The sequence below is a fragment of the Manihot esculenta genome, chromosome 4, assembly GCF_001659605.2.
Source record: "Manihot esculenta cultivar AM560-2 chromosome 4, M.esculenta_v8, whole genome shotgun sequence".
Classification (NCBI taxonomy): Eukaryota; Viridiplantae; Streptophyta; class Magnoliopsida; order Malpighiales; family Euphorbiaceae; genus Manihot; species Manihot esculenta.
This window is the reverse complement of record NC_035164.2, coordinates 8,406,921-8,424,450: the sequence shown is the minus strand read 5'-3', so window position 1 is coordinate 8,424,450 and position 17,530 is coordinate 8,406,921. Positions and strand designations below refer to the sequence as shown.

The window sequence follows — 17,530 nt, the reverse complement described above, 5'->3', positions numbered from 1 at the left end:
TGTAGACACTATATTTTTATCGAAGTAATTTAACACAAAAATTAAAAGTTAAAAAAATAAAATAAAAATAAAAATTGTGATTTTGAAATTTAAATTTTAATATTATTTTTTCTAGTTAGTTGAATTCTCTTGCTAAATGTTAAATTTTTATTTCAATCAATTGGGAATTTCATTCCACTTTTAATTCTAAAATTTTAATTATTTTTTTTATCTTAATTAAAATTAAATTAGTATTTTAAATTCAACTTTAAAAGAATGAAAAAAGAAAATTTTTAAAAATACAAGAAGATAAAATAATTTTATTTTTATTTTTAAATTTTAGTACCTTTTAATTATAATCTTGATCTTTTACTACTTTTGATTTTTAATCATTAAATTAAAATTAGTTAAAATAAATTGGTACTTTTTTTTATTTTAGCTATTAGTTTTTATTACGACAATTTTATGACCATTAGATCATACAGAAATAAATTTAAATCATCCTCACCCTTCAATTTCTCTTTTAATTTTCTATCATTGGATGTAAGGTTTTAAAATCCTATACAAACCTCTAATTTCTACCATCAAGATTTTGAGAGGGATGAATCTGAAATTCTAGCCTCAACACGCAGGAAAACCCTGCCGTTTCGTCCTTCACCCATAACCCATCCTCTTCCCTCTGTCTCCCAAAAAGGGTCCCTCCTCCACTTCGCCTAGTTCGCAGCTCCTCCACCGAACCAGACAGAAAGCCCCTTCTTCACCATCGCCTCACCTTCGCCTGCACAGCCGTCTCCTTCCCTTTGTGTGACTCCCCTTCATTCCTTTACCTTCCCTTTCTCATTCTCCATTTCTGATATATTCACACGCCACACACAGTTTGGCCTGACGCCTCCACCTCCTCCTCCGCTTCTTTTACCTTCGACCAGACGCACAGAGTTTTCACAGCAAGGTGATTCCATCCTGCAAGCGGCACCGACAACTGCCCCTTACGTCGTCAAGTCCCACAGTGTGATTCTGGGATTCATCGACATCCTCCCCCCGTCGAGACAGAGCAAAGAAATTTGGGTATTCAAAGTCTTCATTGTTACTTTTTTATTTTATTTTAATAATTTTCAGTCCTAATTACATGATTGGATGCAAGATTTTTTTTTTTATTTTGGTTATAAATGTTCCCAATCTGGAGACCCATTGTGATTTTCTCTTTCTTTTGAGTTTGGGATTGGTGGCTGAAAATCCCTTGTTTGTGCTGTTGGAGGTTGCGGGACACTGGACAGTGGGGGTGTTGAGACTGCCGTTTCCTGGTATGTTGATAAGCTTGAGTTTTCCTGTTGTGAATACTTATGGGATTCATCCAGTCGTAACTGATTTGCATTGTATCGTACTTTGTTGTATTGATTTGTTGTGTTTAGCATCAAAGTTGAAATTGTCGATTACCGATTTTGGTATTGGTTGTGCTTGCTTTGTTGTTTACTGTTGATTATAGATTTTGATATGAGTTTTGCCTTGTTGCTTACTGCTGATTATAAGTTCTAATATTGGTTTTGTTGTCTTGACTGCTTGCTTGTGTGATGGGATAAATGTGTTCCTAAGATTTGGCTTCAAGTCCCTTTGATATTTCACCTGTCTTCAGTGTTATGAAAATTACCAACTAGAAGAAGAGTGAAGAAATATATTGGGCTTAGTTTTTACTATTTGTGCTAAAGTTAAATTTATGCAAATACAATAGATGACCCTCTTTATGAGTCTGATGATGATCACTGCTAAATTAACGAAGGGTCTAATTAGTATATTTTTTAAAATCTGATAGATGTTTTAACGTATTTTTCAAAACAAAGACACTAATTAATGAGTTTTCCTATAACATAGGGACTAAATAGTAATTTCCCTTTATATTTTTAAGTATTTGTTGATTCCACATCTTTTATTCACAATTTATTGAAGGCATTGAGCATTTGATGAGTTACTTGCTTTAGGATTAGTGTTTGAGGAGCAAAAATCAATACATAATAGATGTTCCCCTTCAGCTTTGTACTTTAGGGTGCGTTTGTTTTCATTGTAATTTTCTGTTTTTTGTTTTTTATTTGATAAGAAAAACAGAAAACTAGTTCGGCTGTTAGTGTTTTGTTTTTATTTTTATTACTTGTTAGAATGCATTTTTAAAATAAAAAAACCAAAAATTGAAAACCACAAATATTGGTTTTTTATTAAACTATTATGGTTCTTTACATTTTTAATCAGATTATTATTAATAATTTCAAAATCTTATCTTTATCAATCAAATTCATTTTTTAAATATATATTCTTATCTTTATCACTCAAATTCATTTTTTAAATATATATTCATCAATTAATTTATAAAATATATTTTTATTTTATTATTGTAAGGGTGATTTACTATTTATTCCTTATATTATAGGAAGACTCATTAATTAGCTCATTGATTTTAAAAAATACATTAAAAAGTGCTTGAGGTTTTAACAAATCTATTAATTAATCCTTCTATTAGTTTTGGTTTTTAAATGCTTTACTATTTAGTTCCTATAGTATGAAAAAATTCATTAGTTGGTTCCTCAGTTTTGTAAAAATATATATTAATTATTCCCTTCGTATTAAGGGTATTTTAAACTTTTTTTACGAGAAAAATTTACTATTTAGTCCATGTGATATGTCAAAACTTATTAGTTGGTCACTCGATTTTTTAAGATTACATTAAACTGTTTTTAAATTATTGCAAAATATACTAATTAGTCCTTCTATTAGTTTACCTGTTAAGTATTTTACTATTTATTACCACATGAAAATTTATTAGTTGGTCGCTTAGTTTTGTAAAAATATTTAGTAATTAATCCTTTTATATTGAGAGCATTTAAACTTTTTTTGCAACACTTAGTTAAAATTAATGGAGGGAATAATTAGTACATTTTTAAAAATTTTAGGAATATTTTAATATATTTTCAAAATCAAATGATTAATTAGTGAGTTTTCATATACTACAGGAGCTAAATAGTAATTTTTTATTTTTTGGCACTTAACGGTTAAAATTAATGGAGAGACTAACCAGTAGACTTTTTAAAATTTCAAGGATATTTTAATGTATTTTCAAAAATGATGGATTAATTAATGAGTTTTCCTATACCACGGGGACCAAATAGTAATTTTTTATTATAATATCATATACTTTGTAAAAATAATTTTATATTCATTTTTATGTGCAATTATTTATATCATATTTCAAAAAATATTTTGTTAGTTTTATGTGATAAAGTATAAACTTATTTTTATGCAAATAATTTTTAGAAAACTGTTTTCAAGAAGTAAACAATAAAAATTAAAAAACTGTTTTTTGTTTTTTTTAAAAAAAAGGGGAATTGTACAGTGTTACCAAACGCACCATTAGGTCTTAAATCTAATACATAGGTTTGTCTTTGTTGTTTCTTTATTTCATTTCTTTATTTTTATTTTTCCCTTGTCAAATACCTTTGATCTTCTGTAACTGTAAGGTGATTGTAGGGCACTGCCTCTTAAAAAACTTTTAAACCCTTTTCATTGGGTAGTGAAATTCATTCATTTATCAAAAAGTTCAAGTTCTGATAGAAGAGTGTTTACTGTGAAATTTATGTGCAAGAGAATCTTGCCATACCCCCATGTAGACTTGACATTTTTCTGAACATATGCAATCCCTCTTATAATGATGAAGTTAATCTATTGAACCTGCTGGTTGAACCAGGAATGAATCATGGAACTGGTTCAATCTCTGGTCTGGTTTTGGAAACATTGCAATTATTTCCCTCCCTCAGTCCTTGTCACTTCCTACAGCCTTAAGATGCTCCCTAACCCGTAATTCTGTATTACAGAAAGCCAAAATCAAAGCCTGAATCCTTGAAAGTCGCTGCCTTTCTTTCCACTTTCTACTTTCCATCTCCTTATTGTATTTATGGGATTTCTCAAATAATACTATTTATTCCCTTCTCTGGCCTCTGTATAAACTGTAAACCACCCTAAAGTTTTCCCTGTCTTCTTCAGCACATTTATCTCCAAAGAAGAAGCAAAACTTTATAACTCTTCCAATCAAGTATTTCTTTTTTCCACTCTTTCCCTTGAATTCAATCATTTCCGTTTGAGTTCACATTCCCAAAAGGCAACGGATGTGAAAACAAAGACAATGCTGTGGTGTTTTATTTCTTTTTTGATTGAACCAATTGGATTAATGAAATAGAGAAACTGAAGTGTTGCATCAGTGCAGGTGTTGGTCACACCAATTGGTCAAGTCCATGCACCATTGCTGTGGATTTTGCATCCTTTATGCTGAAAAATTGTCTTGTTTCTCAGATGGAAACTCAGAGCAGCAGCAACAACAACATAAATCAAAATAAGGAAAAGGAGTGGAGAGCTGAAGAAGCAATTGCTGGAAATAAAGCAGCTCTTGAAGCTCTAAGAGAACTCATCACTTTCCCTCTTCTTTATCCTTTTGAAGCCAAAAAGCTGGGTCTTAAAGTTAGTGAACTGTGCAATTTACTCTTTTTTCCCCTTTCTTTTCTCTATGCTTACATATTTTTTGTTATTATCTTCTTGATATAACTTTAATTATCTTTATTTCTTATTTTACTTCAGTGGCCAAGAGGTTTGCTTTTGTATGGTCCACCTGGAACAGGAAAGGTATTATATCTCATAAAAAAATGTGAGCCGTACTGGTATTTGTTTCATCTCGAAAATTAACAGATGATTCCAATGATTTGCTGCATTATTGGCTGTACTATATAGATTGTAGAAGCAAATGAAGCCTGCTGGAGAATTTGTTAGTGGACTTCATAAACTTTTGGCACCTTCTTTTCCCAAAAAAAAAAAAAAAAGGATCCTTTAACTTTTTCGGAAACACACCTGTTCTTGTCCCTGATTTTTTTGTTATTGAAGTAATGAACCCAATCTATTCAAGTTAGTATAGTGAGTAAAAAAACTTATGCTTGAGATTGACAAAAAGTGCTGATGCAGTACTCCATAAACTGCCACTTTGCTTAGACAAAAAAATTATGAAGTAGAAAAGTGTCAGCCCTCTCTGGGTCCATAAATGGGCTGCTGAGCTGGCTTACTAGAAGCCTTAGGTCCTCAGGAGAGTTTTTTTATTATCTCTGTGCTTGAGATTAGTTTGAAGCTCATTCATGCGAGCTTTTTTTCATATCATGCAGATTTGAAAAAATTATTATCAAAACATGCAGGACTCAAAATTATTTTTAAATTCTGTGTGTCAAAGGACTAAGTTCGATAGTCCTAGTGTCGAATAATCTTGTTCGACATTATAGGTGCCGAACAAAGGGCAGTTCGACAGCATGAGTGTCGAACTGCGATATTTGCTTGCAAACTGGACATGTTCGACACTTTGAGTGTCGAACATATCCAGACCACATGACTGCACATGAGTCATGCAGTCATGCATGCAGGACTGCACTGCATGCATGACTGCATGCACCGTTAAAAAAAATTAATATAAAAAATAAAATATTTAAAATTATAAAATAATTAAAAAAATTATAATACGATTGACTTTAAATTATTATATTTTTTTAAAAATAAATATTTATTTATTTTTAAGATATAAGTTTATATAAAAATAAATTTAAATTTTTTTTAATTTAATTATTTAATTGATGGAGATTTTAATTTTTAAAAAACTTTATTTTTTAATATCTTATATATAAATATTAATTTTTTAATTTTTTACAAATTTAAGAATTAATTAATACATTTTTTAAAATTATAAAAATTACATACATCATTATTTCAAATTTCTTCATCAGTACTTCTGGATAAAAGAAACAGGTAAATTTTCATCCCTGCCACAGAAATAAATTAACGCCATGATGAAGAAATAATTGAATAAAAGAAACAGGTAAATTTCCATCCCTGCCACAGAAATAAATTAACGCCATGATGAAGAAATAAATTAGTACCTGATGAAGAAATTTAAAATAATGATGTGTGTAATTTTTATAATTTTAAAAAATATATTAATTAATTCTTAAATTTTTAAAAAATTAATAAATTAATATTTGTATATATGATATTAAAAAATAAAGGTTTTTAAAAATTAAAATCCCCATCAATTAAACAATTAAATTAAAAGAAATTTAAATTTATTTTTATATAAACTTATATCTTAAAAATAAATAAATATTTATTTATTTTTAAAAAAATATAATAATTTAAAATCAACCATATTATAATTTTTTTAATTATTTTATAATTTTAAATATTTTATTTTTCATATTACTTTTCTTTTAATGGTGCATGCATGACTGCATGCCGTGCAGTCATGTATGCCGTGCAGTCATGAGTGCATGACTATGACTGCATGCCTGAGACCCAGATATGTTCGGCACTTTGAGTGCCGAACATATCTAATTTACAGGGAAATATCGCAGTTCGACACTCATACTGTCGAATTGCCCTTTGTTCGGCACCCATGCTGTCGAACAAGGTTGTTCGGCATTATGACTGTCGAACTCAGTCCTTTGACACACAGAATTCAAAAATATTTTTGAATCTTACATGTTTTGATAATAATTTTTTTAAATCTGCATGATATGAAAAAAAGCTCCATTCATGCTGGGTGAAGTTATTTGTTTATAGTCCTCTTGTTTTAAACGTAAATTTTGAACTAACCATGTAACATATGTTGCTACAAAATGGATCAATTTGAGTTTTTAAATTCACATATTAAAGCATGCATAATAATACACAAGATGCCATAGTCACAAGTACTAAAATTAGTATTACCAAAGTTCATTTGAACTCATTTATTATTTAAAATACATGACAGTTAGAAGGTCTGGTTTAGGCTGGGTTATTTTGGTCTGAACTTAAGCTTCAAGCTAAAAATTATTTGCTAAAAAATCAAATCATCAAGCTATATTAAAGCATAACTAGAAAATTTCAGGCCAAACAAGTCAAGTTTCAGGCAATGCAACCCAATTTAAAGTCCTATCCTCCTATAAACAACCAAAACCATTTCCTGTGTCCTTACGTTACTTGATGTTCCATTACTTAAACCAAGTGTGATCCGATTGATACCCAATAAAAGTTAACTATGAGCCCAATCTCCCTACTATCTTGCTTTGTGATGCATATATGACAATTTTTTTATTTTCCTCCATATATGGAAGTAAAGGAAAATGCTTACAACTGTCTTTCCAAGGCATTTTCCTGGGATTTTATTTCAGTGGCATTTGTTCCTTTGGGGAAACATATGGAGGGTGTTGGCATGCATGACTTAGCTATCCTTGTGTTATTATATAAGTTGTGTCTGATTTTGTTAATTGACTATGACTTTCTCTAGGCATAGTGGTGTTATTTATTTATCCGATATTTCTCTTAATTTTTTTTTCCATACTAGACAAGTTTGGTACGTGCTGTTGTTCAAGAATGTGGTGCATATTTGATTGTCATCAGGTAGTTGCCTATTTTATGTTAATTCCTACAGTTGTTCTCTCATTTAGTTAAAGCTAATAAGCTTTAGTCTTCTGACAAAAAAAAAAGAAGCTTTAGTTAATAGTAAGTTTCCTTCTAAGACGTACAGTTTGTTTAACCAACTTGTGTTCGTTTCAATTTGTGGTTATGTCTTCACCAGTCCACATTCTGTTCATAAAGCATATGCTGGGGAAAGCGAGAAAAGTTTGCGTGAGGCATTTGCAGAGGCAGCATCTCATGCACGGTTAGGCAAGCCATCCGTTATTTTTATAGATGAAATAGATGCACTATGTCCTCGTCGTGATTCAAGGTCTGGGAGAAAGTATATGACTATTTGATTTTGATTTTGTATATATTTACCATTCCATTTGATCTGTAATCTTTAATATTGTGCTTTATCGGCTTTCCATTGCAGAAGGGAGCAGGATGTTCGTGTAGCTTCTCAGCTCTCCACTTTGATGGATGCCAATAAACACTCATCTACATCTTTGGCGCATATTGTTGTGGTTGCATCAACTAACAGGTTGTCTCCTCACTTTTTTGCTTATAGACTATCAATTGATTAGACAAGACTTTTTGAATTTCTTTTTATACTGATCTTAGAAGAGGGTGGATTTGGTGTAACGATAATTTACTCCATTTGTGACCTGTAAGGCATGTGGTTTGAACCAATGAAACAACCCCTTTGCAATTGTGCTGCTTACATCAACCCTCCCCAAAAAGCTTACAAGTGTGGGATTGCTTTGTGCACTGGTTCACCATTTCTCATAATGATATTAGCTTTAAACATATAATGTGATACGAGGATGAATTATTATGTTCTGTGAAGCTTTTCTGGTGTATACTCATAAGTCATAGAGGTTAAATGGGCTGGTTGCCAAGTTTACATGTAATCGCTTAAAAATTTAGCATTAGATTATTTCTGTGCATTAAAAATCGATTTGTGATGGCATGTTGAGGGGAGGTCTACAGTCTACTAGTTTCTAGAGGTGAAACCAGTTGGATACATGGTGCAAAAAAAGTCTGCACTACATGGCATTCTTGAATGATATGTTCTGTTTTATGGCTAGCCTTCCTCAGATGCCTAGCAAAGTTGCTGGAGAACCCATAGCTATGTGCTTCCAATGATAGCTGTTTGAGTGGGACTATCTCATGGCTGCATCATTTATTTGTTTGGGTATGGCATATAACGTATGGTTTTTGTGTGCAGAGTTGATGCAATTGAACCTGCTCTAAGAAGGTCAGGGCGTTTTGACACTGAAATAGAAGTTACTACACCTACAGAAGAGGAGCGCTTTGAAATTTTAAAGGTAGAATATAATGTTTTGATATTTTTGTGCATTATATGGCCAATTTTAAGGCAAAGTTCGTCAACCTATTAAGGTTTTTTTTTTTTTTCAATATTATTACTACGTGTAATTTTCACCCAAAGTCACTCAACTTTTAGTATATTTTCATTTTGGTCGCTCAACTTTAATTTCTTTCTTAAAACTCCTCAAACTTCAATTAAACTTTCATTAAACTCTTTCTTACCTATATACAATTCCAAGTTAACATGAATTAAAAAAAAAAAAAACTCCCTCTCCTATTATTTATTTTATATTTTTATTCTCTCTTTATCTACAAGAAAAAAAAATTACTTTCATTAAACTCCTTACCTATATTGGAGGTTTTCAGGTTAACATAAATTAGAAAAAAAACTCCCTCTTCTATTGTTTATTTTATATTTTTATTCTCTCTCTATCTGCAAAAAAAAAAAAAAAAAAAATTAAATTAAATATTTTTTCTTTTCTCTTCTTCTCTCTCTCCAAAGAATATATAATTTCTTTTTGCAATATATAAAAAAATAGAGAAATTTAGAGTTGCCTAAAATTATTACAGTTACGAACCATAACACAAGAGTAATAAAATTAAGGATAGAATAATTTCTTCTTTTTTTTTTTTGAACCAATACTTATGCATTAATTACAAGTAACATCACATTTCTAATAATCATCACTTATTTATTTTTTTAATAAAGTCAAAGGAATATATATAATATATAGTTCTATTTTATTCTATTTTTTTATAATTTATTATTTTAAAGTATTTTTAAATTTTAAATATTAAAATCTTATTTCACAAGAATAAAATAATTATCTAAAATTAATTTTTTTTATAAATATGAATAAAATTATGTAAATAACTATTTAAAAAACTTATTCATTAACCTTTATAATAAAATAATAATTAATAAATAATTTATTTTTGATAAAATTTTATATTGTTATTTTAAATATAAAAATATTATATTTAAAATAAATTAATAAATAATATGCACAATACAATTGCTTAAATGCTAAAACTTCATCTATAAAATTATCTAAATTAATATATAAAAATTATTCACTAATATTTAACATAAAATGGTATCTAATTAATATTTTTATTATTAATATATTTTTTAGTGTGATTCAGAAATAAAACATAAAAATATTAATTAAATTATTAAAATTAAATAATAAATAATCAATAAGTTGTGTGAGTAAATACATAAAAAAGAGAAGTAAAATGAAAGAGGGAAGAGGGAGAATAAATTTGGAAAATGGATGATAAGAAAGAGAGAAAAATATTATTTTTTTAAATTTATATTGACCTGGAAACCTATAGTAGTAGGTAAAAAGGAGTTTAATGAAAGTAAATTAAAGTTTGAGGAGTTTTAAGAAAATAATTAAAGTTGAGTGACCAAATTGAAAATACACTACAAGTTGAGTGACTTTGAATGAAAATTACCCTTATTACTACCATAGTTTTTGGAATAACTGAACTCCTTATATTTGTATTGTTCATGAAACTCATTTATGATACCATGTTTGTTATGTTTTTAAATTGATGGGAATTTAATTTTATCATTCCATTTTTTTTTCTTATGGAATTCACTGTACTTGGAACAAATTCTATCAACATTTATAGAATATGGATTGTCCACTTAAAAATGATATTGGTTGGATATCTGAATGGGTGGTGCTCTCTCTTTCTCTCTCTCTCTCTCTCTCTCTCTCCCCCCCCCCCCCCCCCAATTGCAAATGTAAATTATTAAATACTAGATCCCAGCATATCTACCAAATATAAAAAACCATTTTGCAGTTGAAGTCAATAGACTTCATTTATACAACAAAATTTATAGTTTATATTTGAAATTGAAATGACTTATTTGTTAATGTATCTCGAAACATGATGTGGAAGTATAATTATTGCTTATCTTGTTTCTGTTGGATCTGCAATGGTTTATAATGTTTGGCGGTGTATTTTTTTTTCCTGTTTATTATGTTCAGCTTTACACAAAGAAGCTTCCTTTGGAACCTACTGTGGACTTGCAAGCTATTGCTGCATCTTGCAATGGTTATGTTGGGGCTGATCTCGAAGCTTTATGTCGCGAGGCTACCTTGTCTGCTCTCAAGTCTTTGGAGGGAAATGAAGACATGTTTTGCTTAACAACAGAAGATTGGAAACATGCAAGATCTGTGGTGGGCCCTAGCATAACAAGAGGTGTTACTGTGGAAATCCCCAAGGTATCTTGGGCAGATATTGGTGGATTGAAGGATTTGAAGGTCTGTAAACACATGTCATTCCTTTTACATCTATTCTATTGCTGTTTAATGAAAAATACTCATTTATGAAGGATTTGAGGGGGTCGTATCTTGTTTTCTCTATTGACAGAAAAAGCTCCAACAAGCTGTTGAGTGGCCTATTAAACATTCTGCTGCATTTTCTAGGATGGGTATATCACCTATGCGTGGTGTTCTCCTGCATGGGCCTCCAGGATGCTCAAAAACTACTCTAGCTAAAGCTGCAGCTAATGCTGCCCAAGCTTCCTTTTTTTCTTTGAGGTGTGGTCTTCTATTAGTTATAAATTGGAACCTTTTCTCAGACATGATCTTGGTTGTGTTGCATTAGAAAATGAATATTTACATTAATAGGATTAAATCGTGAAGGACAAGCCACATCAAGCAATTTATAATTCTTGCTTGGAAGAATAGTGGGGGCTATTGAAGGAATGATTGCTGAAATTTCGTGGTTGTTAATCCATATTAGTGAAACGAAAAATCTATGGAGTTTAGGGTAGAAGATATTAGGCTACTTCATTGACGTCTCTGTTGGGCTGGACTTGAACTGTTATCTAGCCATTAATATCATTTTTTTGCATCTGCAGCTTGATTTTTGGTCCTTCCCTCATTTGGTTTTTCTTCTGACAAGAAACTGTTCAATCATTGCAATGATTAGTATCATGGTATGAAAGTTAATAGCTGTTCTACTTGGGGTGAGAAAATCTGTTGTATGCTTAACAATGCAGTATTAGAGCAGACTAAGCGGGTAAAGGACTTTTTAGTTCAACCGAAGTAAGAGATTCTGGCAAAAGATTTGCATAATCAATTAACAACAACAATAATGACAATGTAGTCTGAGATTTTTGTAATTGAGGTTTCTCTACACCTCAATAACATTATCTGAAATTTGTAACTGAGGGTGTTTGATTCTCTAGCCAATTTTCTTTGCATTTTTGGAATTGCTTATTTGGTTTTCCAAATCTAATTGATTTCAAATAGTACAATTGTCTCATTCATCTTGCTCACTTCAATTAATCTATGAAGATAGGTACTGTCTTGACATGCTAAATACTTTTTGATAGTTACAGTTTAAATTTATTTAACTGCTTGTGTTTTGTAATTCTATATCTGCGTGAAGCTTCAGTTGCATGTTTTTGTCCTTTTTTTCCCCATTTTATTTTATTTGCTCATTCTGTTAAATCTGGATAGATAGAATAAGAGAGGAAGGGTATAGGGATGATGTTTCATATGTACTTGAGTATTTAGAAACTGTAAATCAGTGGTGCAGAATTATATTCAATGTATGTTGGAGAGGGCGAAGCATTGTTGCGTAATACATTTCAAAGGGCTCGCCTTGCTGCGCCAAGCATAATATTCTTCGATGAGGCTGATGTTGTTGCTGCTAAACGGTTAGTGTGTTTCTACTTGTCAATAAATACTACCTTTGAGTGTGTGTGTGTGTGCACGTGTATGTGTGAGAGAGTAACATTACTTGTAGGGTTCATTTTGTATTTTATGAGTTGTGTATGCATGTGCGTGTATATGAGAGAGGGAAGTGATATCTTTGTTGGAATCACCTAGGAAAATGATTTGTGAATTCGGTATTCCGATGTTTATATGCATGGAATCTTATATTCTAGGAAAGCAATAAGTTTGAATCATTGGTTCTTCCTCTACATTTCTACATATGTAGGGCATACGGTATCCATCCTTTAAGTGGAATTTAGTTATTACATTCCCATGGGAATTGGGAACAGTAAGGAGAAAAAAAATAGAGATATCGTTGCACTTTAAAATGAATTTGTTTTTGGGGGATCAAATAGCCTAGAATATTTTCTCCAAAAACTGTTTTTTTAGTACTTCTCTTTTACGAGATATTGGTAAATCATAGGAATGAAAAAGAATGACAAATTATTTTTAATAAATGGAAGGCAAATCCAATTTCATCCATGGGATAAATTTATATAGACATGGTCATATGAACAGGCAAATATAACCTAATCAAAATAATGTATTTATCTTATGGTGATACAATAATCTACTTGAATCTTCCCATGGGCTAGCCAAACATAATATGATGCACTTCTAGGGTACCTATTATTTCCAACCAAACAATAATGATGCATTATTTGAATATCTTGGCTATTAATCTACTTCCCCAATAAAAATAAATTCAGATGGGATGATGCATTATGACTGTCAAATTCTACCATTATTGAATTCTTGATTCATCTCGAACATGAATGTTTATAGTTTAGCATGATTTCTTTAGGCAAGTGTCATTCATAAGCGCCTGTGATGTATGCTATCATGAACGTGCAAAATTAGTTTTCACTTCATGCACTTAGAATGAAGTTTGGGTTTCTGAACATGTAAATGATTCTCAACTTCCCTCTGTTCAATGGCAGAGGTGGTAATTCAAGTAACAGTACTACAGTAGGAGAAAGGCTTCTATCAACTTTATTGACTGAAATGGATGGTCTGGAACAAGCTAAGGTAAGTGCAAATGTAACATGATGAAGTTTTCTGTTTATCTCAAAATGACCTTTAGTAGAAGTTGGAGATCAACATTCTAACTTCAGTTTTTGTGTGATTTGAACATTTGCTTTAAACTATAAGGGAATTCTTGTGTTAGCTGCTACGAATCGTCCTCATGCAATAGATGCTGCACTTATGCGCCCTGGACGCTTTGATTTGGTAACAAGTATATTCTATTGTATGACTCGATTCTTGATTTGTTTGCTTCTCATATGCTTGGTGATAAATACAAAAGCTTTATCTTATACTTTTTTTTTCTTTTCATGTTAGTCTAGCAAATGGTGGTTTACGAGACCAACATGGTTGAAAACTTAAATTAGTACTACAGAGTGCTTATTTTTCATATATGTGCTGATCATTACATAAACAGGCTCGCAGAATAATGGGTTTGAGTTTTCTCAACTTTGGTGTAGATTGTTCAACTTGTTGCAATATTAATTTGCAAAATTTTGAAGGTTTACCACCTGTTGACTTGGTGCCCTTTTGTAACTAGAAGCTAATAATCAATTTATAAATATTATTATCAATGTATTAACAAACTGACAAATATAGAAAATAATGTTAGAATTAAGAATTATTATAATAAATGAAAATCAAAATTATTTCTAAGAGGTAGGAATGGTTCCCCTGTTGCTTTAATAATGAAAATAATATTAAACTGTGATCTATTAAAATCTTATTTTGAGTACAGGGGAAAAAAAAAGAAAATAATAACACTACGTGATTTCGCGCTTTCCAAGTATGGGATTGTGGTTTTTCTTTTCTGACAAAACAACTCAGCACCCTGTGTTTTGCTTTGATTGCAATACGTAATCTATTGTAGTAATGCTACTAAAGATGCTGATAATTAGGGGAAAAATATTTTAAAAAATACATTTTTTAAATTCTGAGAATTAAATTATTGAATTTTTAAAATCAAATAAAAAAATGTGGTTTCTAAAGGAATTTAAAAAAATGAAGTTTATTATTTTTTTCTCTGCCATGTCAGTAGTTCTAACGTCATTCTTTCATTTGGTTGGTTAATTGGAGCAAAACATACTGCACTATCTTCTCATGAAAAACACAAGATCCTAATTGAAAAAGTGCTACACATTTTTTTGGCTCAGAATTCCTGACGAAGCAGTCTGTTAATACTGGTTTTCCTTAAATGTAAGATGGCATCTACTGCCAAGATGATTTGTATTAAATGGTTCAAATTGTTTCGAAGCCTTTGTTGTTTCGGATGTGAAATTTATGATGCTAACTTTCTGTTCTGGAATGCAGATAGCAGATTAACTTTAGCTGTATGAACATGCAGGTGCTATATGTTCCACCACCAGATTTGGAGGCTCGGTATGAGATACTTTGCGTTCATACTCGAAACATGAAAATAGCCGAAGATGTTGACCTGAGAAGAATAGCAAGAGATACTGAACTGTTTACAGGGGCTGAACTTGAAGGTCTTTGTAGGGAAGCTGGAATTGTAGCTCTGAGGGAAAACATATCTGCTACTGTTGTGTGCAACCGACATTTCCAGACCGTAAAGGAGTCACTAAAACCAGCATTAACTCAAGCAGATATTGAAAAGTATGCATCATTTATGAATACTCAGATGACAACTTCCAACCAGAACGAATCTAGCATCAAAAGTGTTAGCAAGCACAGGCACAATTTGACTGGTACAATGCTTTCAGTTAAAATTGGGTTTCTGAGCTTTGTGCTTTTTGCAGCTGCCAAATATTTCCTCGCGTATACAAACACGAGACTCAATGCTGTATCGGCAACTTAAAAGGGCCTTCTTATATAGCTTGCACATTATTTCTGGGCGTATGATTGTAATATTACATGGACAACTTGAAGATGAAGATGGGGATGGGGATGGTGATGGTGATGGTTTTTTTATATTTTCAGGTGTTTCTATGTATACCTGGGTCTGCCACTGGTACGAACTTAAAGATAAATATGATTGTGGGTAACCTGTAGTGAGCTGTTAATTATTAATAGATTGGATGTCTACTATTTTAATTTTCTTAAGACATTTTTAAAAATAATAACTATTTTATTATATTTTTGAGTAATTACTGTACTCAAAAGTAATATTCATTACTGAAAAAGGTCCACAGGCAATGAACAGAGGCTCCACAATAGTAAGCAACAAACTTATAAAGACTCTAAATCATACTGGGCTTTAAGACCATATCTAGAATCCATGTAAAATGGATCTCTAGAACCTAGAGCTTGACTCGGCAACCCGAGAAAAGAAAAGAGAAGATGCCCCATTTGCACCGCTCATCGGAGGTCCCATAGCTACATCGTCCAATGCCATAAACAAATAGAAGACACCAAGGAGCAGCAACACAGGAAAGCAGTACAGAAAGAGATCAAATCAGTCAACCTCGGCCTCTGGTGCTGAGTAGCTTCAAGAGAAGACCCCAAAGAAGAAGAGATAATAACTAACAAGCCGGAACGGCAGGCTTCACGGCGTTTCACTTTTCAGAACCATGTCTCACGGGCTACTAGAAACAATTTTTTAGATTTGAAATGAGAGAAGCACAAATCGTTCAGGGTTCTCTAGAAATTAAGCCATACAAGGGAAGGAGAGCAACCTCAGAGAATAAAATATTTTTCCTTTTTCACCTGTAAAAATCCAGAACAAGAAAAAGCAAAAAGAGAAAAAACAAGGGAAAGGAACTTAAGTTCACAAGCAAGAAACACCAGCAAAATAAACTCCTCTCTTGAATCACAGAGTTGGTGAAGACAAACCAAAAATATTTATAGTCCTATTTCTGGGTAGGGAAGAGAACTCACTTTCAGATGAGGAGACGATCAAAGCCATCCCTTGCTCGGATGGGACAAGGGGACGACCGACAATAAAAAATCAGGACTTTTTACAAATCTTGGTTCGTAAAAAAAAATTTTCCGAATAAGAGTGAATCATCCATCTACTGCACTTAGATTCTACGACATTCATAAAGTGCGATAAAGAGCCGTTGATCCAAAAATAATTTTATTTAAATAAAAAATTCTACCACACAGTGGTAAAATTTTTAATTTTTTTTATATCTCTACTGCACTTCAAAAATGCGGTAGAGGAGGGACGCTGCCAGATGCAGGATCCTTGCACCTGGCAGAGAGGGCAGAGACGAGTCTTGTCTGTGCAGGCACGCCTCTTACTGAAGTCTTCTACGGCACTTTATAAGTGCGGTAGAATCTCTACCTCTTGCTGAAGTCTTCTATAAGTGCGGTAGAATCTCTGCCAGGTGCAGAGATTTCTGCACTTGGCAGAGAGGAGAAATTATGATACCGAGCTTTTGAAACTCGGTATTATACCCTCCTCATTATAAAACTAATCTCTGCACCTGGTAGAGGAGAGACGTGCGGTAGAGGAGAGACGTGCGATAGAGGAGAAATTATGACACCAAGCTTTTGAAACTCGGTATTATACCCTCCTCACTATAAAATTCCACCCCTTCCCTGCCCCATTCTTTTCTCTCCATGCTTCCCTGCCCTTCTCTTTTCTCTCAAATTTCTCTCAATATTTTTCTCAGGATTTCCTCTCAACCCATTTCAACCAAATTTTCACACAATATTTCTCTTCTCTTCCCAACCCATCTCAACCAAATTTTTTCTCAATATTTCTCTTCTCTTCTCAATCCATCTCAACAAAAATTTTTCATTTTTTTGTCTTCAAAATTTTCTGTCCACTCTCAAACCCTTTCAAATTAATCTACATTTTCTATCTTACCAACCCTATCAACTAAATTTTCTCATCTTTAAATATTCCTCTCACACTCTCTGAAATTAATATCTGCTATATTTATTTCATATTATTGGCGGAGTTGAAATTTTCAACTAAAAAAGTATGTTTTATATTAATTTTTTAATGAAATTTAGAAAAAAAAAATTATGTTTTGTAGTTTTTTCTATTCTCGATGCAGTATTTGTGGACGCGTGAAATTTGTGGTCTACTTTCATACAAGTAAGTC

The 17,530-nt window shown here is 31.7% G+C and overlaps 1 protein-coding gene and 1 long non-coding RNA gene across 8 annotated transcripts; one reads left to right on the top strand and one right to left on the bottom strand.

Annotated features, from left to right (window-relative positions):
• Positions 1–560: 560 nt before the first annotated feature.
• Positions 561–15,578, top strand: LOC110612545 (cell division control protein 48 homolog B). Of its 7 annotated transcripts, none has more exons than XM_043955876.1 (14): positions 561–1,044; positions 1,235–1,280; positions 4,309–4,473; positions 4,591–4,635; positions 7,367–7,422; positions 7,601–7,750; positions 7,856–7,963; positions 8,651–8,750; positions 10,755–11,030; positions 11,140–11,309; positions 12,308–12,436; positions 13,436–13,523; positions 13,647–13,731; positions 14,863–15,283. In XM_043955876.1, the coding sequence occupies exons 3-14, from the start codon at positions 4,309–4,311 to the stop codon at positions 14,901–14,903; spliced, it is 1,413 nt and encodes a 470-aa protein (XP_043811811.1). In that variant the 5' UTR covers positions 561–1,044; positions 1,235–1,280; the 3' UTR covers positions 14,904–15,283. The 7 variants fall into 7 exon arrangements, with proteins under 7 accessions (XP_043811811.1, XP_043811810.1, XP_043811812.1 ...); XM_043955875.1 differs by having other exon boundaries at positions 13,647–13,743; XM_043955877.1 differs by lacking the exon at positions 14,863–15,283 and adding an exon at positions 14,672–14,688 and having other exon boundaries at positions 562–1,044; positions 13,647–13,743.
• On the bottom strand, positions 15,266–16,478 carry LOC110613390. The gene is made up of 2 exons (XR_002487604.2): positions 16,353–16,478; positions 15,266–16,181 (listed from the first exon to the last, which is right to left on the bottom strand). It is a non-coding gene; the product is annotated as an uncharacterized LOC110613390 (long non-coding RNA).
• Positions 16,479–17,530: the final 1,052 nt, after the last annotated feature.